The sequence below is a fragment of the Solanum pennellii genome, chromosome 4 (genome assembly GCF_001406875.1).
Source record: "Solanum pennellii chromosome 4, SPENNV200".
Classification (NCBI taxonomy): Eukaryota; Viridiplantae; Streptophyta; class Magnoliopsida; order Solanales; family Solanaceae; genus Solanum; species Solanum pennellii.
The window spans coordinates 50,882,822-50,910,443 of record NC_028640.1 but is presented as its reverse complement, the minus strand read 5'-3'; the positions used below and the strand labels follow the sequence as shown (position 1 = coordinate 50,910,443).

Below are 27,622 nucleotides of genomic sequence, written 5' to 3'. Positions count from 1 at the left end.
GTAATTGTCTATCATCTATACGTGAAAAGGGAAAAATGGAAGAAAGAGATGTTAGGGTTATGTGGGTAATTTGGAGATTATATAAAAATATTAAGGGCAAAAAGATAAAAATGTGGTCAACTTAAAACAGCTTATAAGCTAAAAAAAAAAGCACCCCTATCCCAGCTTTTAAGTCAGTTTAACCATCTTTTAAGCTGAGCCAAACATGCTCTTATTCTATTTTAATGATTAAGATGGTAAGGATAATGTTTCATTATTTATTTGTTGGTATGTTCTCTTTATTTTGTATATTATGTGAATTTCTAATTGTCACAAGTTTCTAATTTCTTTTGGTTCTGAATAATAACTTTTGACTTTACAGAAATTCTGCTAATTACTAACCAAACATATTTTTTTATGAAATCAATTGTACGTTTGTGTATATCATCATCAGTCATCACATACACACATATATAGACGTACATACCTCTTCAATTAATATATAATTTAATAAAAATAATTGATATGGTCTTTTATAAATTTAGAATAGTAGTAGTTGTTAAAAACACATATATTACTACAATCTTGGACAATTTTTTTTTGTATAGAAATAAGAATGAAAAAAGCAGAGGTAGTGAGGCAGGATATCCCCACCCGATTCTTGAATTGGAAGAAAACAAAAGATGTAAAGTATTATTGACAGCCCAACTCTCGACTTTACTTGCTGCAATAAAAAGCCATATTCTCCCCTCACCTACTATACTATACTAACCAACCTAAAAAAGCAGCTGAGTGTTGCGTAAGTAATTATACAAACAATGCCCGGAACTCTCAAACTCAACAACGCTCTTGCCTCTATTTATTACTACAATTCTCACAAGCCCTATAATTGGTTGCGCTCTTTTACCTCCCTTACCGGCACCGGCATTTCTAACTCCTCCATCACCTTCGCTGCCGCTCACACGCGCTACTCTTTGTATATTCCGCCCTACGGTGATTCCCCTTCCCGTCGGAAATTCCTAGGGCGTTTAGGTCACGGATATGCTCTAAGAAGTATTTCTACTACTCAGATGGGACCCACCCCTGATCACAAGGAGGAGGATCTCCGCCGTGAAAAATCATCTCTCCCTATACCCTCCAAGTCTGAAAAGTTGCTTACATTGCCCACGATTTTAACAATTGGCCGTGTGGCTGCTGTTCCGCTTTTGGTAACCAGTAAGTTTCTCAGCTATATTGTTGATCTGATAACTGTTGGACTACATCGGAACATTGAGGTTGATGCTTTTGTTAGTCATGCTTTACCTAAGCTAACTGACTAATGTATGCACCTCTACATTTCATTTTGTGAAATTGATTTTCTGCATTGTCCTAATCCCTTGAAAATCACGAATTGTATTCTTGTCAGGGAAATAGTAATTTGGAATGAGTATTCAAAGTTGACACTGGCAAGCTTACCCCTCTTCGAATTTTGGTTTAAGTTCAGTAGTAAATAGCAATCTGTCAGCTTTCCACCAATTGATGATATCTATGCACTAGGTAATTCGGGTATCCCCTTCGGAGGACTTAATAACTGTCTGATTGGTTACTTAAGCTAATATAGTGAAATATCAATTGTTTAGTGCTGCCTCTCAGAAGAGGCTAATTGACAAGGAAAAGTATGCCTGAGAACCTTAATGACGACATTGAAGTGCACACTAAGCAATGCAAAACACTCTACACATTTTGAAGCCTTGCTTCAGGGCCTAAGCACACCTTTGACAATATAGTGTGCTCCCAACTCCTGCAACATCCAACTTTCATTCCTCCTCACTAGTGCATAGTTGCACCTTCTCTTATCATGCTCGAACCATCTTAGCTGGCATCCCTCATCTTCTCCGCGGTCCGCCACAGGCCACTCCCATCTTTCCAGTATAACTTTGTTCCTAATACTATCCCTCTTAGTATGCCCACACATTCATGTGAACATCCTCATCTCTACCTCCATATTTTGAAAATGGGCATTCTTTACTAGCCAAAACTCAGCCCAATACTACAATAATCATACTTATAAAGATATAAGTTAAATAAAAACAAGAAAACATATTCATACCTTGATTGCTTATAGTCTGACCTTGATTTTTCTCTCTTCTTCCTCTTCCTCCCCCTTCCTGTCTCTTTCTGGTTCCACATTAGAGAGCTTCCACTTATGCTTTATGTTCTAGAAAGCTTCAGCCTGAATAACTCTGATCCCCTTCAAAATGGTTTCTTAATTGGTGGTGTCGGCCCACAGTATCATTATCTTCTTTTATTTTGGGCTAGTGATTATTGTGATCCCTCTTATTTTGGGTTGTTAGAGCTTGTTTCACAGAATTGTTCAAGAGTCGGTGATATTCCAGTAAAAAACACTGCTAACTTGAATATCACTAACTCTTTCCAAAAGCTCCTTAGTCCTTATATTACGCATGAGGCCTGATTGACTTGGCATAACATGCATAAGAAGATGGTTTTTTTCTCTTCAACAGATTCCTCCAGTGTGAAAGGGAGGCTGAGGATGCTGGTCACCTATTTCTACACTGCAAGTATGTTTCACCACTTTTGTTTTTGCTGAAATGACCCATGCAAAAGGACTCAACTGAATTACTACAATGCTGAAGCTGAAAAGAATTGGACAAAGGATCCCTGACCAATATGGAATTCCAACCTTGTATGGATCTGGTGGGTAGCACGTAGGGAAAGGAAACTAAGACTTGTAGATGACATAATTAATAATATCATCAGCCTAATACACAGGGGTGCTCTTTGTTAGCCTTTTGGTGTAAAATGATTGATGTAAATGAGGTTGATATCCCTATAGGCCAACTTAATTCGTCGAATCATTAACTAACAAATTGAGTTTTGTACTGCAAAACTAGCTACATATTGCATTGCAGCACCTCTTTTGTGCTTCTGTGAATCAATATAATCTTGCTTTTCAAGATAGTTAATGTTAAGAAAAGTTAAACAAGGTCTACACAATGTTAAGGTCAAGTTACAATGCCACGAGACCCTTTTTCACGTCTCTTCTATAAACAACTTCAGTCTCGTACACTGAAATGTAATGGCTATTGAAGTATTATGGCCGTACTTTATTCCCTATTTATAGCTTCGCTTCTGAGTTGTTACACAACTTTTCTAGTGAGCAACAGAGTTTAGCATTAATAAAATTAAATGTCTATTGACTTTGAAGCATATAAGTAACCTAGTTAGAAGATTTCTTGTGTAACCTGATCTTTATTGGCCATATATGGGTTTGTGGGAACTTCTATGCCTTTATTGTTTTTTTCTACTTTCATAGTTCTTTTTAATTCGAGTGTTACTATCCTCAAAAAATAATTCTTTTTTAATTTTGTATAGCTTTATAAGTTCTTTTTGGGCAAATTTTACTACTCATGGTCTAGGTAGGTCACAAGTCAATTAATCATTCAAGCTCGATACCAAACTAGTTAGGCTAGCCATAAAAAGTCTTTGATCTAGAAATTTCCCAAACTGTCCGGCCATTTCAATGGAAGAGAAAGTAAGTTTACAGTGTAACTTTGAAGAAGATGAAGTGTTGAGATGTCTCAAGCTACGTGCAATAGATAAAGCCCAAGGACCTGATGGTTTCACCATGGACTTTTACATTAAGTGTTGGGAGGTTGTTAAGCAGTAAATAATGAAGGCATTCCAATAATTCCACGAGCAAAAAGTGTTGGAAAGAAGATTCAATGCTACTTTTATTGCTCTCATTCCCAAGAAGAAGGTGCCATGGAGTTGAGGGATTATAGACCCACAAGTCTGATAGGCAGCATCTATAAAATCTTCTCCAAAGTCTTAACAATGACGGAAGGGGTGATGGAAAATCTAGTAGATTCTCAACAAATGACATTTATTAAAGGTAGACAGATCATGGATGCAGTCCTAGTGGCAAATGAAGCCGTTGGCTCAAGAACGAAGCATAAGAAGGAAGCAATATTGTACAAGCTTGACATTGAAAAAGCTTATGACCATGTTAATTGGGGATACTTGATGGATGTCCTTGAGAAGATGGGATTGGGGCTTAAGTGGATCAACTGGATAAAATTTTGTATATCTTCAGTATTCTCTGTTTTGATTAATGGTGCTCCAACAGGATTCTTCGGAGTTCAAAGGGGCCTCAGGCAGGGGATCCTCCGTCCCTTTCCTGTTTTTGCTAGTTTGGAGGGACTCAACAACATGCTCAAAATAGCTAACACAAAATGGCTGGTTGAGAGGTTTTGATGTGGCTAGAGATGAAAGGGAAAGTTTAGAAGTGACTCATTTGCAATATGCAGATGACACACTCATCTTTTGTGGGGCAGAAGAAGAACAACTCAGATATCTTAGAGTAATATTGGTCATGTTTGAAGGAATCTCTGGGTTACATATTAATTTGAGCAAGAGTTTCCTTTATCCCATTAATGAAGTAAATAACATGGAGACACTGAACACTATCCTAGGTAGACAAGTTGGGGCTCTCCCAACTACATACCTTGGGATGCCTTTGGGTGCTAAATCAATGTCAAAAGAGATCTGGAACAATGTAATCGAGAAATGTGAGAAGAAACTGGCTAGATGGAAGGGGCAATACTTGTCTCTTGGAGGAAGAGTAACTTTTATCAACTCAGTTTTAGATGCTATGCCCACGTACATGATGTCTTTATTTCCCATTCCAGCAGGGTTACTGACAGATTGAACAGGATCAGAAGGAAGTTCTTATGGAAGGGAAACAAGGATTGGAAAGGTTACAATCTGGTAAAGTGGACAGATCTGATAATAGCAAAAAAGTATGGGGGTCTGGGTATTAAAAATTTGCAGAATCATAGTCAGGCTCTTAGAATGAAGTGGTTATGGAAGTATGCTAATGACAAACAACTGTTATGGGGAAAGGGTCATTAAAAAGCCAAGTATGACAGAGAAAATAGATGGATGACAAAGGAAATAATCTCCCCATATGGAGTGAATCTGTGGAGATCTATAAGGGCCTTGTGGGATGACTTCAAGATCAATACCAAGGTTAAAGTCAAGAATGAGGAATAGACAAGCTTTTGGGAAGATGACTGGCATGAAATGGGAGTTCTAAGGAATATCTATCCAGACATACTCAATTTAATGCTAAACCAGCAAAGAACAATTGCTGAATTGTGGAAGCCTGATGGGTGGGAATCAATTTCAGAAGGCAATAAATGACTAGAAATCACAAGAGTTGCAGAATTCTTAAACACTATTGGACAATTTAAAGGAACACAAGGAGGGGAAGACGAGCTTTGGTGGAAGGGCAGGGACAAAGGAATATTCAAGGTTGGCAATGCATAGAGATGGTTAAATAACCACAATCTACAGAATGTCAACTGGCCTTGGAAAACTATATAGAAGGTGAACATACCCTACAAGGTAGCATGTTTCACTTGGCTCCTATCTAAGGAAGTTGTCCTTATACAAGATAATCTGGTGAAAAAAGGATAACTTTATGTCCTAGATGTGTTTTTTGTGGAGAACAAGCAGAGACTGTTAGACATTTGTTCCTCCACTGCAAGTTCACAGTCCAGCTTTGGAGGCTATTCTTGAACCTTAAAGGTTTCTCTTGGTCTATTCCGGGAAAGGTTATAGAGGCCTTGCAAAGCTGAGAAGAAGCTGGGTTCAAGCAAGAAGCAGAAGTAGGTGGAGAATTATACCAGCCGACATATGGTGGACAATTTGGAAGGAGAGGAATGCTAGGTGTTTTGAGAGCATAGAGAATAGTATAGAGCAAATCAAATTGAATTGTATCTTTATTCTATGTTTTTGGTGTAATGAGATCTGTTCTAATGATCCTGTATCTATTATTGATGTGTTAGACTCATTATAGACACAGGATAATAGGTTCTGGAATTGCTTGTATATGTACTGATCAGTTCGTATCAATATACACAAAGTTACCAATTTCGTTATGCTTAGTCACTTCAGTATTTAAAGATCTGTCATAGTTAAGACTTTTTATATGCTGGCCATAAATCTATCACAAGCCTCCACTTTATCTGTGTTTGGGACTGGTTATGCATGAAGCTAATATATGTGTGAGTTCCATAGGTTACAAGTGACAGTGTCAATATAGTGTCTGGTGGCTTTATGCATCAGTGGCTCATTGGAATGTTTTCTGATGTACAATCCCTTGTACATGTTCTTTTTGTTTCCGTTGTCTTGCAAGTGTTGATGAAATAGAATATCTGTTTTCCTTTCTCTGATGAAGGTCAATACAAATATAAGATCTGTTTTAATTTGTGTTTAGCATTCTTTGATTTATGGCAGAACCTTGGCCTGATAAATGAGTGTATACGTTGTTTGATCTAATGAGATTTGGTCTAATGATCCTGTGTCTATTATTGATGTGTTAGACTCATTGTAGACATAGGATCAGAGGTTCTGGAATTACTTTTATCTGTACTGATCAGTTTGTAGTTACCAATTTAAAAAAAAAGTCTTTGATCAATTTCATTATGCTTAGTCACTTCAGTATTTAAAGATCTGTCATAGTTAATACTTTTTATATGCTTACCATAAATCTATCACAAGCCTCCACTTTATCTGTGTTTGGGACTGGTTATGCGTGAGGCTAATATAGGTGTGAGTTCCACAGGTTACAAGTGACAGCGCAATATAGTGTCTGGTGGCTTTATGCATCAGTGGCTCATTGGAATGTTTTCTGATGTACAATCCCTTGTACATGTTTTTTTGTTTCCATTGCCTTGCAAGTGTTGGTGAAATAGAATATCTGTTTTCCTTTTTCTGATGAAGGTCAATAAAAATATAAGATCTGTTTTAATTTGTGTTTAGCATTCTTTGATTTATGGCAGAACCTTGGCCTAATAAATGAGTGTATATGTTGTTTGGCAATGGTAATCTGCATAAATAAAGCTGACCTTGTACTCTGTTTAATCTAGCATTCTATGTTGATAGCTGGTGGGGGCCAAATGCTACAACGGCTATATTTATTGCAGCAGCAGTAACTGACTGGCTTGATGGATACCTTGCTCGCAAGGTTCTCATTTCTGCTGTTTTGAGTTCCATATTATCATCTCTTCTGGAATTCTTATTTTCCGTATTTGGAATATCACAATTTTAGATGGTTTGACATGCCCAGATGAACTTAGGAACTGCCTTTGGTGCGTTTTTAGATCCAGTGGCTGACAAGGTATTCTCTATCGTTCTGTTTTCATTGGATCATGCTTATTGCCTGCAATTTTGGATGGTGTAATTATCAAAATTTCCAGTAATAAGCATGAGATTTGGGGGGAAATATCCTTGTAAATATGATGTTTTATAATTGATATACCTGTCTTCTCAACTGCAACAGTTAATGGTTGCTGCTACCTTGGTCTTGTTGTGCACCAAACCTTTGGAGTCCGGTGTGTCCGGACAGTTGCCATGGCTATTAACTGTCCCTTCGATTGCGATAATAGGCAGGGAGGTGAGTGAGTGATAATCTGTATAAATTCATGTAACTGTATTTCGTTTAGCCTACTTTAGTTGTATTTGGTTATTTCTTGATACTTTATAGTCTCTAGATTAGAAATGGATGACCTCAAATTGACATAAGTTTCTTTCCACTACGGACTTGCATCTTTCATTTGTAGTGTTTTAATAACAATTTGGGAAAAAAAGTTCTTCAAGATTCATTGTTTTTTTTTTTTTCAAAAAATGTTTTAAGTAAAAGTCACTCTGTTTCTTTCTGTTGAAGTTAAAATATACAGGCCTTTTTGATACTATTAGCTAGGGGTGGGCATAATAACAGGAAAATCGGATCGAACCGAATTAATTGGGTTCGGTTTTGGTACTAAATTTTTGAAACTTTGTATTGGGTTTGGTTCTCGGTATTAGTGCTCCTGTATTCTGGTTGACCAAAAAACCAAAATTTGCAAATGCTGTTTGGCTGTTTGCTTCATCTGCACGTTATAGCTAGCTGTTTGCTTTTCCCTTCTGCTGTAACAAAATTACAGTTATATGTAATCAGTGCTAAGTACTAATTTTTTTTGAAACTGCAGTGCTAAGTACTAACTGCCAAACCGCTTTAAGTGTTCATTGTATGAGACCCCTAAAGTGAACTCGGAAGTACTGGGAGACGAATAAAGTGAGGAGTATACATTCACCAGTTACAAAGTGAGAAAAGTGTGCACAAGCAGTTCATCGTTTGAAACTAGGATTACCTTAGATATGCACCAGTACTTTGAGTTGTTCGATAACATTCAATTATCAACTATAGGTATTCATGCCCTAAGTACTAAGGGGGAGTTTGGTGTGATGGATAAGGAAAAATGATCCTGGGATAAGTTTTTAGTACCACTCAATTCTTTGTTTGGTTACGAAGTGTGGCATAACTTATCCCAGGATTAATAATTGTGAACTGAGATCTAAGTTGCTTGGACTCCGTGTAAGTGTTCGATACGGGTGCGGATCTAAAGGTCGGGTCATGATCTAATTTTTAAGATTCGGAGATATGAATCCATGTGTGGATTTGGGTGTGGGGATTCACCTAAAAATAATTAGCATATCTAAAAATAGAGCTATAATACCTAAATTATGAGATATTATGAGGATAACTTGAGGAGAATTCTGGAAGGAGATCAAAGGAAAATGAGTGACACGGAAATTTTTATATAAAAGGTATTCCATTTCTTTCAATTTCACCTTACCTTTTGTATTGATTACATAAATCAATAAAATTTATCAGACTTTCCCATCGATTTTGGTCAAAGTACCCAAAATTGGTTGACCAAATTGGACATATATCCCACACCCACACCCACACCCATGTCGTGTCGACACAGGTGCGGCACCAAAAGTGAAGAGTCCAAGCGACTTAGACTTAGATTAGTTATCCATATTTGTGGGTGGAATAGTAATACCGTGTTAACTTATCCTATATATAAAAGTAAAATAACAAAAGTTTCCCCTTAGACCCTCTTTTATACATCACTTTTACATCCATATATATTCAAAAAAAGTTCAATATCATTTATAATAACATTCACAACCTTCACTATTTGTTACTTTTATGATAATATATTTTTTCATTAGAGAATTACACTATAGATAAATATAATTTTTATTTATGAATATATTATGTATCGAATTTATTTGATTGATTCTTATGTTTATTTATATTTTGATTTCTCTTCAAATGTTCACTCCACTCTTGAATTACATATTTTTAATTAAAGTCTTTTAATCACTTGAAAATTTTTACTTATTTATCAATTAAAATGAAGATAACTTTCATATTTACAATATGAGTGTGGTATGTGCTTAAATAAAGTGACATCAATAATTAAATCTCTTTTACGTTAACAAACTTAAGATGAAAATTTTATTTTTAAGCTAAATAAGATGGAAGATCTATATTTTAAAACACACGGCGCAATCATGAGAATGCACATACAAATATATTTGAGTTAACTAAGATGAAATTTTTTTAAGAATGAATAACTAAAGCTTGCGAAGGAAGTAACAAAAACTAAATAAGGTGGAGAGTGTTTTTGTAAACAAACAACTTATTCTTAGAAATTATCCAACACATATTATTTTGAATATGTTAAACCAAACAATCAATAAAAAATAATCCAACATAACTTATCTCATCGTAACTAATCCCAACATAATTTGTTTTCAAACCAAACGGCCCCTAATTAATTTGAACAAAAATTTAAGTTCAGAAGAACCTAACCAAAGATCGGAACACCCACCCCTAATTAGCACCCTACATGATCTCTCTGTGAAAACTTAGGTAGAAACTTTCTAGTCACTAATGGGGGTTTTGGTGTAAAGTAGAATATTTTTGTGCCCTCTCCCAAATGTGAATTTCTTTTTGTGGCAATAAGGTGGAATATTTTATGATGTATTTGGGGAAAAATAAAATAAAATGGTAGTATTGTTTTTGATACATCTAGGTTATAGCTTGCACATTGGATTGACTGTTTTCCAACTGTCCTATGTCAACTTTGACTAGGCTAGTTAACCCTCTATGCTGTTTCATATCATGTTTTTTTGACTGAAAACAACGTTTTAAGATGATAATTTGTCTTATATATCATATAAGTGATAGTGGAATTTTTTTTATAAAAATGAATAGTTGAGAAGTTAGGTTGATAGGAAAATATTAAGTTTAAAACTTAATATATTTATGAATTTGAATTTTGGAGAGTTGTGAATGTTTTATAAACGTCCCAAGATGTCAAGATGGGAAGTATTAGAAACTGAAACGAAAGGAGTCTAGTTTTAGCACAAGTAATTTTGTAGCTTTACATTGAATTGAAGTTTAGAACTGTTTTAAATATTAAAAAAAATTAAAAATAAATAATAAAATTTAGAAATGTTCATGTTTTGGCAAGTTATCAGTGAGGTATGGTTATTCAAAGTCATGCAGAAAAGTAACCTCATTGTGTGGTGGGACAAGAGATTATAATCCCAGGATAAATTGTGGGATTATCTTATCCCATAGTTAGTACTCTCTCTGTGACAATTTATGTAGCTCTTGTCACTTTTCAAGATTCAAACTATGCAAAAGTTGACCAACATTTTAAAATGTATTTTCTTTTAATTATATTGACATGTGATGAATTCCAGCTTATAGAGTTTTCTTTCTGTATAATTCTTTAATATCTTAATTTTAATCTTAAAATATTGAGTTGATCTATATTTAAATTTAGATATTCAATTTGACAAAAAGTGCCACATAAATTGCGATAGGAAGGGAATGCACTCTTTGATTCCGGGATTAGCAATCCCGAGATTGGTTATACCACCATTGTGGTATTATTTTTACTCCACGCTTCATATGGGATAACAATGCCGGGATTTTTTATACCACAATTATGGTATTATTTTACACCAGGCTTCTTTTGGGATAACAACCCTGGAATAGAACATGTCAAAATTTCCTTACCCGAAGTTTTTCTCCCATAGAAATAGAGCTTTATCTCCATTTCTCTTATTTTAAGTCAAACATCTACCAGTAGAAGTTATAATATACTATCCCGTTATAACTGCATTATAATCCTGGATAACTTGTTCCATAACCAAAAAAGTTAATTAGCAAACACACTTGACAATATGGGTGCAATTCTATTGTACATTTTCACAAACTTCATTGACACTACAGTTGAAATGTTCACCTATACCTTGCCATTTGAAGTTTTGGGCAACAATTTTTTTCCTTAGCACTCACTTCTGATACTTTGGTGATATGCCTTTTTCAAATTTAACATGGAAGTTTCTGTAACTCAAGGGATGATATACTAAACAAATGTTCTAATTGGGGATACCTTTTTGTTTTCACTTATTTTTCCTTTGATATATGTATCTTGTGTCTCAATGATCTCTTTGCATCTTACTGATAAAAAACATCTCTTTGCATCTTTGGTTTGATTTGGTGGATAAGTGGTCAATAATGATTTTTGGTTTATGTTGCAAATTCGTTTTGTAGATAACCATGTCTGCAGTTCGAGAATGGGCGGCTTCTCAGGGTGGTAAACTTTCAGAGGTTCATGACCACCTTCCTTTTTATTTATAGAATAATTCCTTGTGCTTTATTTATTTCATTAGTGACTGTTAAAATTTTCAGGCTGTAGCTGTGAATAACCTCGGGAAATGGAAAACTGCCACCCAGATGATTGCATTGACCATCCTCCTGCTAACCAGAGATAGCAGGTAACTCTTGTTTTCAGTCTCCTGTATGAATTTGTTGAAACAAGAAATTTTGATAGAAATCTGATAATACTTTGACCATGTAATTATTCTCTTTAGTTTATCTGGAGCTGCCTCTCTTGTGGGTTCCGGTGTGATGTTGCTATATATATCAGCGTGGCTTGCTGTGTGGTCTCTGTTCGTTTATATGAGAAAGATATGGAAAGTGTTATTGATGTAGTAGTCTTTTTCATCAAATACATATCGGCTCATGCTTCTTGGTGTTGAGTGGTGGATTGATCACCCACAAGCAATACATACTGATGACTAGAGCAAGGGAACACCTTTTTCCTGATGCATGCTGTGTTCAATGTATGGTTTTCCTCTACATTCTTAGTTTGATTCTTTAGCTGAGAGATAATGAAGTCTCTCAACAGGAATTAGGATCACTGGACATGGTACCTGCAACATGTAATCTGGATTCTAACTGGAAAATTTATAGAATTATGCAGCAAAGTACTTATTATCGTGTTTGCCTGGGGTGCAAAAACTTGAATGTTTTTAGCCTGGGTGTTATTCATCCTTGAAAATCTGGTAAGCCACAGTAAAATTTGTTCAATTATCTGCTGCAAGGTATTCTTTAACCAAAATTAATAGTTTGGGTGTTGAAATATTTTTGTCAAGATCTCAAAATGCTATAGATACTACTCTTTTACCTGTTTATTTGTGCCTCTTTGTTTTCTTTCTCAAATATGGAAATAGAGAGACTAGCGTTGTGCTCATCGACACAAACATGCAGCACGTAAAGAGCAAACTAGTAAATTTGCTAATGTTTTCATGTTGAAGTAAGTCTTACTTGTGCAAGAATACTTAGACCAAAAAGAAGGGAAAAAACAAGTATAGAGGACTTGAAGTAATCTTCTATGATGACTCGATTACGAAACATGAGGACCTAAACCAACTGCCACTAAATGCAAATTGACATACAGATGAGGTTCTGGAAAAAAGAAGACAGAGACATCAATGGCATCAGACGATCTTCTAACTTATCAACAAGGTGACTTCCTAAGCGACATTCACAACAATCTGCATGCCATGTCAAAGAATAAGGTCGCTAACAAAAAGGTGAAACACCACCACAACTCAATTGGCATCGTAATACTCTTTACCCGAATGTAAAACTATAAATAACTCTAATTCTTTAATTCTAAGATGCGCCAAAGACAAGCTATATAGCTGATAGTTATTACAAACACATCATTTCTGTGCCCAACTAAATATCAAAATGAAATGCGAAGAAACTAATTACAAATCCCAACACATAACAAGCTGTCATGGCCAATTAAACAAAGATAATTTATAGACATGTGGGCTGTGGCAATATCTAAACAAGACTAATCCCCTTATATGCTAAAATGCATACATATTTATGATTCCAGCAGCCAATTTCATAGATAACTATTATGGCTATAGCAATAAAGAATAAGTCATATCAACTATACAAAAAAGGTTTAGCCTTAACATATATTTTCCAACAATTTCAAGGGGTCTATCAAATTCTGACTGTACCCCGATCATACTATAGTATGGCAGGAACTCAATCAACACCAAAGAATACAAGGTACTATGACAATTTGACAAAAGATACAAACTTTTAGATACAAACTTTTACCCTAAAATAATACCGAGGTCTAAAGTAGCTATAAAATGATAGGAAAATGTTCTTACCTTTGATATATATATCCTCGTAATAGAACTAAGAACACCACATAGGACCAATACCTTGCTGACACAACACCAACAAAGCTACACCATGTAATTCACGGACAAAATTATACCAAAATGACGAGCTCGGGACGTAGAGCAACTTATGTTAAGCTTTCCAGCTAGCAACACCAGTATACAAGGAGAATCCCTATATATTAGATCTGATTTTTCTGTGTTTCTAGGTGAAATATCTAGATATAAAATGAAGGAGACAAGTTTTTATAAAACTCCACAAATCTAGAGGCCTGTTTCATGAGTCTGTTCGTCCAGTCTCACGGAAACAGAAGTATCTCTGTATTTTGAAGTCTTATTGACAGCCTGCTATATTCTAGGTATTTTGATGATCCTCACAAATGCAGAGATCTGTTCCCTGGCTAAGTCCTCTCGTCCAGATCTATAATGGGGTACAACTGTAAACAATTGTAAAGCTGTCGTATCAAAGGTTGGTAAGGCGTCAGTGTACTACACCAATAAAAATAGACGAAGTTGTTTGCTCAACGGTCAATAACCCTTTTATAGTTGTCTTACTCAACATGACAAACAACAAATTAATTCATTTATTCAAATAAGGTAGTCAATCAGCAAGCCTTTCAAGAACTCATAAAGAACATTGCAAGGGACCTGGTCCCCTGCAAGAGTGCTTACATGAAAAGGTGACAAGACAACTGTCAGAAAAGTTGTCACCTCTGATGTGGTTAGTGCACAACTTTTCACAACAGCAGGCCTTCGACCAATAGGGTTGTTTAAATGAGTGTGTGTTGATTTTATATACTCATCTTCTCCAAAAACACAAACTCAAGATTTGGCAAACAAAAACTTTTATTTCCTTTGAAAATTCTTAAGATTACAAAGAGAAATTCATCTTCAAGGAAGAACACTGCTCAAACAAAAAGACCTGACAGAGAGAAAAAGAGTCTTATTGTATTTTGAGCTTTGTGTCTTATGTGCTTACATTGTAAATCTACTCCTAAATTATAAAGTATAGTAGATCATTTGCTTGTCTGAATATTTAGTTTCATTCGTATTAACTAGAGTTAGTTAGTCGAATCTTCTAAGTTTTGGTCAAGCCCTATTACATCGTTGTTTTGGTGTTCTTTTGGGTAGAGTTACTTAGGAGTGTCAACTAGAGGTAGTTAATAGGTGGTGCAGCAGAGTTGCTGCTTTTTGTGCTCTTGTATTGGATATCGGAGTTGGTGGCTAGAATTAGACTTGGGGGTTCTTAATGTCTAGATCAACTAGAGTTAGTTGGTTTAGTGGGCAGTGTTGTATGTGCTTAGGCTCGTTTTCAGTAATATGAAGAATTACTTAGTTTAGAGATTAGGTGGTTAATCTCTATGTGTGGTTGTATACTCGTTTTTACTTTTACTTTGAGAAGATTAGTGAAAATAGTTTGAAAAGTATTGTATGAAATGTCGCGGTTTTACTCCCTTGAGCAAGGAGTTTTCCACATAAAACTCTTATGCAGATCTTACTTCTTTGTTTACTTTCTGCATATATTTTAGTTACTGTTCTTGTTGAGTCGAGGGACCTAGTCTCGAAATCACTGTTGGGCCCATACATTCCAACAAATGGTATTGGAGCTTAACTTTTCTATCCGGGTAAAACCAAGAAAATAAAAGATCCTAAGGAATGACTGCTCCACTAAGCTTTCAAGAAGGTTGGTCCCCAACGAAGCCACCTATGTTTGATGGTCAGTAGCATGGGTGGTGGAAAAAGTGCATGTTTACTTTATAACGGCTGAAGATTGTGAGTTGTGGGATGTTGGTTGTGAGGTTCCCTATGGTCCAACTACAGAAGTAAAATATGGGGATTTCACAAGGATCGTTCTCTAAACCCGACGGCAATACAATGACTTTGACAAAAGGGAAGTAGAGAAAAATCACAAGGCTAGGAAGTTCTTAGTGTGTGGAATCTGAGAAAATTAACATGATTTGATTTCTTCATGCGAATCAGCCAAAGAAATTTGGGATCTGCTGAGAACTACCTATGATGACACTGAGGAAATAGAGAAATCTAAACTAGATCTCTTTACAGCTCAGTTCGATAGCTTAACCATGAAAGAAGGTGAACCGGCTCATGAAATGTGCACAAGATTTACCAACATTACAGATAATCTCATGCTCTTGAAGAACCAGTACTCGTGTTTAGACAAGTCTCCAAGATCAGGAAATTTCTCCCAGATCTTGGATAAATGGTTTCACAACTAGCAATAAGATGAGGGGACCTGAAGAGATGAATGTATGTGCACTACTTGAGCATTTTCAAGCTCATGAGAAGATGCATACAAAAGAGAAGGGTTTCATTTTCAAAGGTGAAGAAGACATGAGGGCAAATCTGATTGGTGATGGTGATCAGATTGGAGATGAAAAAAGGGATGAATCACTAGTTTCCAAGGTGTCACAAAGTGAAATCTTTGAAATAGACGAGACAAGAGGCTATATCACTCAAAGATTTCAAAAACTTGTGAGTGAACATGGAGGCTCCAGAAAGAAAGAAACTCATGAAAATACTATAAGCTCTGGTAACGTGTGTTACAGGACTGATCAACCAGTTCACTCTATGAGAGACTGTCATATACATGGAGATGACCTCAAGGAAGTAGAAACAAAGAGGGGGACTAGGTCCGTCCCAAGATAAGCGGGAGAGAAGCCTTTTTCAAGGCGGTGAAAAGGGAAATGAATACATGAGAGGATTGCTCGAGTGATTCAGATGACTCTGAGTACTCTAATGAGGCCTTTATGGAAAAATCTGATGATGAAGAAACTGAAAAAGAGGTAATCCTTTCTGATCTTAAGCAAAACTTGGATGTTTACTCTGTTAAGAAAATGAGAATTCTAGCCGATATTTTGATTGACTCTATCATTGAGTTAACAACTGGAAAGCACATGATGAACAATAGCCTAGATACTCTTCATGAAGAAAAGATCAACTTTGGTTGACCAAATGTCTATTGTGGAAGAATAATTGATAGTTCTAGAAACTGGAAAATCTAGAACTTAGGGAGAAATTAAAGATGTTGAATGAGAAATATGGCAAAGGGAAGAACGAGGCATGTAGCTTACAGATGGAGCTTGATAATAAGCTGCATACTACTGAAATGAAGATGGAATTGGCTTTAGATATAAATTGTGTGTTGGAGAGGGACCTAGTTTGTGTAAAAGAGGAACTTCAAAAATCGCTCAAATTGACCAATCCCTCTAATATCCCTTCAAATTTGCTCGGTCAAGGAAACAACAGTAAAAGAGGGTTGGGCTACGAAAAGATAGATCCCCCATACAATCCTCACATTAAATCTATTTCCGATGTTGATGAACTGTTGTGTGTACATTGTGGTTGAGATGGACATCTCAAGAGAGATTGTCGTGTACTGAAAAAGTATGGAGGAAGTTCGTCAAACTATTTCAAACAGTGGAATATATTGAAGAAGGTACCTGGTCCTGCTCATGGTCCCAAGTTGAATAAAGTCAGTCTGCCTCATTGGACAAAACATTTTTTTATCACTCTGTTAACTGCTTACTGGGAACTCCATGTGAATGGGTTCCTAAGACTAGAAAGTGATTTTCTATGCAAGTGAAAGGAAGGAGCATCAGTTAATAATGATTTTTGAATAGTGGATGTTCAAAATACATGATTGAGAAAACTGCAAAACTTTCTCTCTCTCAAGGAACTTCAAGGTGGAGATGTCTCTTCTGGCAATGGTAAGAAATGGTACATTCTTGATGAAGGTAGGACTTGAAAATGTGTGGAACACTCTATTGAAGTTTTGTACTATGTCAATATTTGAAGTACAAATTTTAAGTGTTCCACTGATCTCTGCTGAGTGAAATAAATTTGTAATCCTATCAGAAAATTTGTTGTGACAAACTTTCTCTTTTTAGTGATAATCTTGACAGAAAAGAAATGCAAGAACATGTGTATTGATAATCTGAATACTACTCGTAGTGACAATGTCACTTGCCTTAATGCTCAAGGTGAGAATTTTGATGTATGACACAAGAGACGTGCTCATGTGAGCTACTTTGCTGCACAAACCTGTGTCAGGAACCTGGTCCAAGTTTGCACAAAATGAAATTTGCAGATGACAAAGGTTGTGACAATGGTGTGAAAGAAAAGCAAATCAGACCATCCTTAAGGTTAAATATGCATACTTTTAATCTTTCAAGGAATTTTCGAGCTGAAGTAATGAATCTACATGTTTTGTGACCAAAATGATGATATTGAGAAGTGTAATATCAATGATGTTGAAAGAGTATTTGTGGGATACTCTTCCTCTAGCAAGGCTTATCTGGTGTATAAAATGTGCATTGAAAAAGATGTTCATGTGATTTTTGATGAATCTCGAAGAATTGAGAAGAAGTTGCAAAATAAAGAAGATTCTGAGATAGAAGAGATGTTTCAGATTCAGGGACATGATCTAAACAATGAGCTTGCTGAAGAACATCCTCTTCATGATTCCAACAATCTAAAGGAAACCGCTGCAGATGATGAACCTAATGGGGGATCCAGTTTTGTAGAAAGTGTTGAACAAAGATGATGTAGTTCAAACTGATAATGTGAATTCTGAAGGTAAGAATGAAGAAGTTGATCAACCTCAGTTTGCAAGAAGCAAAGTATGACAGTCGGTTTCCCAACAAGCTGATAGATAGCGCAAATTCCTCTTCAACAATGCTTCAAAAGAGGTAAAATTGACAAAATCCTCTTTTTGAAATCGCAAGGAAAAGAATTACTAATTATTCAAGTACATATTGATGATATCATCTTTGAGACAACATTTGGGATGGTGTGTGAACATTTTATTGCACTCATAAATAGTGAGTTTTGAAATGAGCATAATGGATCTCTTCTTAGAGCTTTACAGCAAGCAAACCTCAAAAGTTACCTTCGGGTGTCAAAAAAAGTACATCTATGAGCTGCTCAAATGACTTAACATACTTGAAGTCAAGACAATGTTATGGAGGGGTAATGTCATCGTGAAGATTTTGAATATGAAAGATCGAGTGGCTGACATCTTCACTAAAGCCCTGAGTAAGGACCAGTTGTATACTCTCATAGGAACTTAGCTACATGTAAGAAGATATCACAGCGTTTAGGACAATTGATGTCTGATCAAAGATAGTGACCTAGTTTTGTGTAGAGAAGCTTCTGAAAATGTCTCATGTTTTGAATGCCTAGACAATTTTTACTCCCATGGGGCACTAACTTGAAGCTGGATGCGGATCACCCTGGTTCAGAGATTCCATTCTTGTACAAAGGAATCACATTTGAAGGCTACTGAGAAAATCTTGAGACATTTAAAGAAGACAGGTGACTAGGTCCTATTCTTTCCATCAGGATACTTTTTGTTTTGGGGGTACTGGTGATGTTTATTATGCTGGGTATCAAGTTGATGGAAATAGTGCCTCAGGGGCTTATGTTATAGGCTGATCTCTCACTCATGGGGAACTAAAAGACAAGATTTAGTTGCTCTCTCAGCACTGAGGTAGAAAATATAGCAAGTGCAGCTTGATGTGCTCATCTCTTGTAGATCAAGCAACAACTTAAAGCTCTTAAAAATCTGGCTAAAAGAATCAAACTGGTGATGGAAACGTTAAAACCTTCTTGGATGTATTCTTCTTGAAACAATCAACTCTCTTATGACTATGCAAAGGGAGCAGATATCCTTGCTTTTCAGCTGTGTATGTTTTAGCAAATTCAGTCTCATACCTTTTGTAGGTATACACACATGGAAAAAGGACTGAAGAAAAAGGGAGGTCAGGAGTGATCTAGGCAATCACATTCAAACTAAGGGACCTGAATCCGCTCCCGAAGGTTAGCTCTTAACATTGCAGTTTGAATTATGCATGAGAACTGTTGCAATTGTCACATGTCTGTCATTTGGGTATCTGACCGTTGTCCCATCTTTGAATACCAAAATGACACATTCTCCCACATAATACTCTCTTTCACTTCCTTTATACTCCATTTTTTTTTTCAATCCCTTTTCAAAATCAGAAATTTTCAAAACCTTCTTTTCAACTTTCTCAAAAACACTTCAAATGTGTAAACCCTTTAATCCTACTAGAGAATTTTCTGATGAAGATGATTTTAAGTGTGAAGAGGGACCATGTCCTAACAGGCAAAAAGAAGACAGTGAGAAAGATGATGTTCAAAAAGGAAAAGGTTGATATTTTGAGAACTCAAAGTATTCTAAAAAAGGAGGGTGCCCAAAAATAATGAAAATATAATAATTGGTTCCTTAATTATTGATTTATTCATCTCGGAGGCCTTGAGTAAGTTTGATTTTACTAATTTTTATGACAAACTCAGGCCAGTGTTAGAAGCTATGATAGTTGTTCTTGCTAACAGGGATATTGATATGGTTTGCCTTAAGGCTCAACTTCTGAAACAACACTATCCGAAGGACCAGGTTTAAAAAAATAATTGGCTGCCCTAAAGGTTCAACATGAACCTGGGTAGCAAAGCATGCTGAACTTTAAGAGAGGCTTATGAAAGTACCCTCTAAGTCATCCGTTCTCTTCCTAACTTTCTAAATCAGTCATTCCTCATTTTCTATCGAAACTGCGTGGGCATTGTTCTGGTTCTCATTCACAATAATATGTGCAATGCTTTGATTGTTGATCTTTGGTTTATGAATAAAAAATGTCTTGTTTCTACTGACTTTTCTCATTACTTTATGCATTTTTACTCATGTTCTGTGTCTTCCAAGTGGCCATGAATTTTCTTGAACTGCATCTCTGTCAACTTGGTTTACTGCTTTAATCCTTTTTAAGATGTGAAAAGGAGGAAATTTGTCAAGGTATGAGATCAATGATGTTAGCTACTTTAAGAGACATGGTCCTGCTGATAGGGGGAATAAACATGGTAATGCCGATAGGGAGAATAAATGATGTTAGCGACTTGAAGAAACATGGTCATGCCGATAGGAGGAATAAATGCTAACTACTTGAAGAGGACATGCTCATACTAATAGGGGAAGAAGTTGAACATGTTTGTCATCAAAAAGGGGAAAATACTATTTTGATGTTTTAATGTTTTGAAAAACATTGGAGATGATGAAGCTCCAGTTACCCAAAGAGTCTTGTTGATAAGGGGAACCGAGTCTATTATCATCAAAAAGGGGGGAAATGTTAGTTTGGAGCTGATATATAAAGTTTTGATGATTTAATAAACTTAAAGATCTAACAAGGAATTAGGTCCTTGTTATTGGGATTGCTGACAGTGAAATTAAAGATGAACTTAGTGTGAGGTATATTTGTGTGTCATCATCAAAAAGAGGGAAAATGTTATCTTCTAGATGTTTTGATAATCCTCACAAATGCAGGGACCTAATTCTTGGATGAGTCCCCTCATTTAGATCTATGCTGGGGTACAACGGTAAACAACTGTAAAGCTGTCGTGTCAAAGGTTGGTGAGGTGTCAACATTCAATAATCCTTTATAGTTGAATTAGTTAACATGACAAACAAAAATTAATGCATTCATTCAAAGAAGGAAGTCATCAGCAAGCTTCAAGAACTCACAAAGAACATTGCAAGGGACCTGGTCCCTACAAGAGTGCTTACATGAAAAGGTGACAAGATAACTGCCAGAATAGCTGCCACCTCTGATGTGGTAGGTGCACAACTTTTCACAACAGTAGACCTTCAGCCAATAGGGTTGTTTAAATGAGTTTGTGTTGATTTTATATACTCTTCTTCTCCCAAAACACAGACTCAAGATTTGACAAACAAAAACTTTGAATTTCTCTTAAAATTCTTAAGCTTACAAATTGAAAGTCATGTTCGAGGAAGAACACTACTCAACTCAACAAAAAGACCTGATAGAGTAAAGAAGAGTTTGTGTCTTATGTGCTTACATTGTAATATACTCTTAAGTTATAAAGGGTAGTAGATCATTTGCTTATGTAAATATTTTGTTTGATTTATATTAACTAGAGTTAGTCGAATTAACTAAGTTTTGGTCAAGACCTTTTACACCTTTGTTTTGGTGTTCTCTTGGGTAGAGTTACCTAGGAATGTCAACTAGATGTAGTTGATGGGTGGTGCAACAGAGTTTCTGCTTTTTGTGCTCTTGTGTTGGAGATAGGAGTTGGTGGCTAGAATTAGACTTGGGGATTCTTAAAGTCTAGATAAAGTAGAGTTAGTTGGTTAAGAGGGCATTGTCGTATCTTCTTAGGCTCATTTTTAAGTAATACGAAGTATTACTTAGATTAGAGATTAGGATGCTAATCTCTATGTGTGGTTGTAAACTGTTTTTTACTTTTTCATTAAGAAAACAGTTTGAAAAGTTGTGTGATAGGTTATGATTTTAATCCCTTGAGAAAGTAGGTTTTCACATAAAACTCTAGTGGAGATTTTACTTTCGAGTTTACTTTCTGCATATATTTTAGTTACCATTTTTGTCGAGTCGAGGGACCTGGTCCCGAGATCATTCGTGCGCGCATACATTCCAACACAACCGATATGATGAATTAGAAAGTAGGCTCGTAGATCTTTGATAGGTTGTGGGTTCTTATAGCTCCATTTATATATGTATGTGTGTGCCCATGTGTGTGTGTATTGGTAGAAAAGCTCGGAGACATTTGAACCCAAGTTTTTGAAAGTTCATCAAATAACTTGCGATAACTTTACACATTTCACTTATAAATATAATATTTTCAATATTGAGGTTGGTAATGCTTTAGTGAGCAGATTTGCTAAACTATCAACTGGGCGCTCCTTTCAGTTGAGATATACATGCAACATTGTCATCAAACAATGTAGTCGTAAAATCTTTTTAAAACACACACACACACACACACACATTTCTTACTATTGTTGAGTCATTGCATGATCTGAAAAAGTAGCAGTTAATGTTTATTTCATTGAGTGTCAAGGTATAGTTGTGCCTCCATATACAAATAAATAGTATGCCTAAGATCGAGCTTTATGTTGATCAGAATAATATCTAGCATCTACATAACCAATTATTTCTGAATTAGATTCATTAGAATAATATAATCCCATGTCATAGGTCTCTCTAAGATATATGAGTATATGTTTGACACCATTTCAATGTCGGCTAAGTTATTGGAAAATAAATTTTTGATTGAGTATTATTGTCAAAATACATCAGTGTCCCAATAACACTAAGATATGGAGTTTTAGCACCAAAAAGTTCTTTATCGTTATATTAAGGTCGAAATGGATCCTTATGTATGTCAAAAGATCTCACAACCATCGGGGTAATCAATGAATGTGATTATCCATGTGAAATAACTTTAAAATCTTTCTACTTTATGTAGATTGATGGAAAAATATTTCATATGTCAAATTCTCAATCTGTAGGGCAACAAATTTTTTTGTCTTGCCAGGATTTTTCATTTGAAATTATTTTGTTGAACACTCAACAACTTTTGAAAGCTCTTTAGGAGTGTCAATGATGTTCAAATAATAAACATACACTAATATGGATTCATATTTTTTTTTATAAACGCAAGAATAAATAGGGTCATTTATGTACTTTTTCTTTACAAAAATTACTAAGACAATTATACCACATCCGCCCTGATTGTTTCAATCTATATAAGGATTACTGAAGCTTATTGAATATGTTTCTTGCAAATTTTTATATGCTTCAGTTACTTTAAATGATCGAGGGATTTCTATAAAAAAATACTATTGTCCAATGAGACATATAAATAAGCTATAATAACATATATTAGGCCATTTTAGGTTATTCATGAACTGTCAGATTTATTAGATAGATGAAGGAAATTGCATTTTCTTGTGCCACAAGTTGTGCTTTTAATCTTACAACGTCACTATTTTCATTTTGTTTTTGCTCAAAAGTCTATTGTACTCCGCTGGCTTGACACCTTCATATGTTCAAACTATTGGTTTGAAAACTTCATATTTTTCAAGAGAAACTAATTTAGTTTGAATTGCGTCCTTCCATTTTGAAAAGCATTTCTTTGTTATAATGATAGACAAATTTTGGTTCAAAATCCTCATCTTGATACATTATTTCAAAATAACATTATAGGCAAAAATTGTGTCAAATACAATATTACTTCAGTTCCACCGTTTTCTAGTCAAGACAAAACTTATTGAGCTTTTAATTCTCATTATTTTTCAGTTATTTGGACCTCCTCAGTGGTCTTATAATGTGTTATGTCTCGAAGCTCTTCTTGAGCAATTAATTTCATAATATAATTTTGATGATTTGTTCCTTTTCTAATAAGGTTTTTTTATCCTTAAAAATCATTTGGCCTACCATGTTTAAATGTGGTCTAAATTCATTTCCATAAATAATTTTTCCTATCAGAATATCAACTAGATGTGGAGTATTTGCAGTTGGAATATAAGATTTAGAAAACCTTGAAAGGTTAGTAAATGCATCTGACAGTTGATTTGCAATATTTTAGAAATAAATCTTTTTTTTTTATGTATTTATCACATGGATTTGTCTGCGGATCTAAATGAATCCAGATTCAAATCTATTGCAAGCAACCTTCAAAATTCCTTTAAGCCGTCACAAGGAGTGATGAAACACACATCTCTCACTTCTCCTTGAAGAAATTTCTTGTTTTTTTTTAAATTTTTAAAGGAATATTGTTATGTTGCTTTTAAGCGTTCACTAATACCTTGAATCTGCTACTAACGGGTATCACCCCCACCCTCAACAACGTTCTTTTTAAGGCCTTTCAACCAATCAATATGCCTTAGGAGAGCCGCTTTTGCTAAAGCCCGAGAAGTTTCTTGAATAGCTTGCTTAAGATATGAAACCTTGAGTATTAATTGAGACATGGCCTGTTATTCCCAATATGATGAATCAATACATATTGCTTCTTCCAAAGCTCGATCCATTCTTTATGCTTGCAAAAAATCAATAAGTTCTCTGGGTGAAAAAATTATATTCAACATGTCATCTTCTGAAATAAACACTTTTGATGTTATTTGACGTACACTAATTTCTAAAGATAGGGATAATGAATTTCAATCTATGTTATTTCTCAACTACTAATATTCTCACCATAATGTTTTGTTTATTGATTTATTAAAGTGACAATAAACAATCTTTTTGTAAATAAATCTTTTGTTGTAGGTTTCAAATATTTTATAATAAAAAGAGATTCATACCCAACATACACCCCCAACCCTTCTTTAGAGGCCCATTTGTGTGTGTTGTGGTGGAACAATTGAAACATATGCCGCACACCAAAATTCTAAGATGAAAATTATTTGCCTGATGAATAGATACCAATTGTAATAGGGGAAATTTATAATAAATACTTGGTCTTATGTGCATTAGTTTTTATGCAAAATACGATGCCCATATTGAAGCATGCAACTTTGTCCTTGTTAGCAATAATTTATCTATCACTAGAAAAATAATAGTCATTGAAGGCATGAGATATAAACTTACTAACATTATCAAGATAAATTATCTTTATTGCATAATCTAAAAATTGTGTTCTTAACCTTATTATTTGAGTCAATAGCCACACAAAAGTCATATTGCGAGCTGATAATAAACACACATCTGACCATCTTGTACATGCATATATCAAGATCATAAATTTTTTGAATGGTCCATATTCCAACTTTCCTTAGGAACAAGCAACATAAAAGAATTTCTTTGATTGAAGAATGATGCCCATGTGAATTCTTAATAATTTTGCATATCTTACTAAAATGGAATGACCCAATCAGTCATGTAAAATGATAAAAAATCATTTAGACTAATAAATCTTGTTTCCTATGGCATGTGATTCAATCATACCAATATTTGTATGGTGCAACCCAATGGAAACTGCGGATAATTTTTCCTACACAAACTTTTTCCCTATCTTTACTGTTATAATATAAAGGTCTTCAACTTTTTCTTTATTGATAGTCTCAACATGATTCCCATTTAGACGAATAACCTTTAAACTTTTCAAGTTTCTTAGAGACTTACTACACAATGCTTTATTAGTAGTCAATATCATTTCCTCAAATAGTAATAAGGCTGCTTCTTTAGAGTTCTCAATTAATTTTACACTACAAGATATTGTATTATCTATAAGAACACTAAACTTCTTTTTCACCAACAATGAGAAAAAAAGTTCCTATCAATAAAAACTAGCTTGAAGTCTTTAATTTTTCCTCCATCTTCTATTAACACCGACACTACACTCTTAACTCCAACAATAAGCTCAATTTATTGATATTCCAATTATTTGTATATCTCATTTCTTTCAATCTGATTTCTCTTTCCAATCTAAACTTTGTTTCTCCAATTTTCTCTTCTGAGATTTCATTAGATTGACATATAGATTTTTCTTTCCAATTATAATGAGATAACCTCTCTGTTTAGTGTCAATGATATCTCCACCTTATAATGTGAAAGAAACAACTTTAATTTGAGATATTTTGTTTTAATAGCCATTCATTTGGTAAGTCTAAAGAAAATTTATTTATAAATAATACGACTACCAAATTGGTAGAATGTTTACAAGATGTGCAATTTCTTCATCACAACTACAACCATAACAACATAACTCCTCATCCTCATCATCCTCGTCATTATCAAAAGAAGGCCATTGACGCCACTTATTCTTGTAAGAACGCTTATGATGAAGGGAACACCTATTTGAGTTTTTTCGTCCAAAAAATACGATAGGATTAAGTATCCAAATATTAGTCAATATATCAACCAAGTTTTTTCGAAACTTTGCTAACGCTCTCCGCTTTGTCTTGGTTGCTTTCATTTTGCCAATTGCAATTACACCATTGCTCTTCAATTCTTCTTCCCCCATCAAGATATGTATTAGGCTTATAACGTATTCTGCTCCTATGTGTCCTGCCTCTGCAGCTTTCACAAGATATTTCATTGCATATGCTGACCTTTCTTTCCTAAAGAAATCAACCTCCACTCACAAAAAAATTTCTAAGTATATACCTCCAAATGATAAATATGTCTGGATCATTAATAATGTATATTGACAAATATATGAAATGAATTGTATGATAAAAAAAGTCTCTTGTTTTAGTAACTTTGCATACATTAGAACCTCTATCTACAATAAACTTGAATGATTTTTACTTCCATCTCGATGTATATATCGATGTTTTTCATGAAAAGAAATTTAAGAAAGAAAAAAATCAGTCTAAAAAAGAGATAGTTCTTCTAAAACTTGTGGTTGAAATAAAATTATAGACGTTTGTACAATTATAAATTATATCACTCAAGATAAAAATAAAGAATAAAAAGTTAAATTATATTTGTTACAAGGTAAGACATTCTTTGTTAAACAAAATAAAACAAAAAAAATGATACATAAAGAAGAGAGAGATAATACGAGAGAGAATACTTACCACACCTTTTCGGTACAAGGCTTCCGGATTCCCATACTCCATGCATGTCCTCATGAACAAAGAAAGTTTATTTTCGTTCTCTTCATTTTCACTCTTCCATGAACATCCTTCTATTGGAAATTTCTCTAATGAAATGTGACGATAGACATATGGATCGTTCGAAACTCCATTGAAGATTTTACAGCTGATATAAATTAAACAATTATATTAAAACAAATATTAATTAATAAAATTAATATATAATGTAACATTTATGTATGAATAATTATAACATGAACCTGATCTTGACATTGATATAATCCAAAAAAGAAGAAGAAGCAACCCTCGCAACAATTTCAGAAAGGAGCTCATTTGGAAGAGAGTTGATGGAGGAATTCACAAAATTATTTTTAAATTTTCTATTATATTTTCTTCTTTTTCTTTTCATTATTATTGTTCTTGATGATTGACTTATCTTCATTTTTATGTGTTTAGCATGTTTTTTTTTTTAAAAAATAAATAAAAAGAAAATAATGATAGTGTTAAATTCCTTCAATTTTTAGCACCATCTGTCCATGCATTTTCCTATGCACACTTGGATGAGTACGTTTCTTTCATTTTGCTAGAATTGCAACAATATTTTTATTTCTAAAGAATGATCGTCAATAATTTAGAATGTTTTAAAATTATAAATTGTACCAGCCGTACTTAATAATAGCTGGGTTGGACAGAAATATTTAAAATTGAAAAGGTCGTCTGACTTCTGGACATGTCATCTACTAAAAAGGACCCTCCCGACAATCTTTTATGAATTTGTAACATCCCGTATATTTTAAGAAAACTAACTCTGCTAAATTGAAAATGGGCACACCAAAATAAATTGTTTTC

At 34.6% G+C, this 27,622-nt stretch overlaps 2 protein-coding genes across 3 annotated transcripts; one reads left to right on the top strand and one right to left on the bottom strand.

Moving 5' to 3' along the window:
* Window positions 1–676: 676 nt before the first annotated feature.
* Window positions 677–12,271, top strand: LOC107015526 (CDP-diacylglycerol--glycerol-3-phosphate 3-phosphatidyltransferase 2-like). Its single transcript, XM_015215835.2, has 7 exons — window positions 677–1,194; window positions 6,912–7,009; window positions 7,112–7,162; window positions 7,325–7,438; window positions 11,450–11,506; window positions 11,588–11,673; window positions 11,770–12,271. The coding sequence occupies exons 1-7, from the start codon at window positions 798–800 to the stop codon at window positions 11,888–11,890; spliced, it is 924 nt and encodes a 307-aa protein (XP_015071321.1). The 5' UTR covers window positions 677–797; the 3' UTR covers window positions 11,891–12,271.
* A 13,563-nt stretch (window positions 12,272–25,834) lies between these two features.
* LOC114076954 lies at window positions 25,835–27,294 on the bottom strand. 2 transcript variants are annotated; one of them, XM_027916755.1, is made up of 3 exons: window positions 27,034–27,294; window positions 26,761–26,939; window positions 25,835–26,246 (listed from the first exon to the last, which is right to left on the bottom strand). In XM_027916755.1, the coding sequence occupies exons 1-3, from the start codon at window positions 27,213–27,215 to the stop codon at window positions 25,870–25,872; spliced, it is 738 nt and encodes a 245-aa protein (XP_027772556.1). In that variant the 5' UTR covers window positions 27,216–27,294; the 3' UTR covers window positions 25,835–25,869. The 2 variants fall into 2 exon arrangements, with proteins under 2 accessions (XP_027772556.1, XP_027772555.1); XM_027916754.1 differs by having other exon boundaries at window positions 25,835–26,307; window positions 26,756–26,939; window positions 27,034–27,291.
* Window positions 27,295–27,622: the final 328 nt, after the last annotated feature.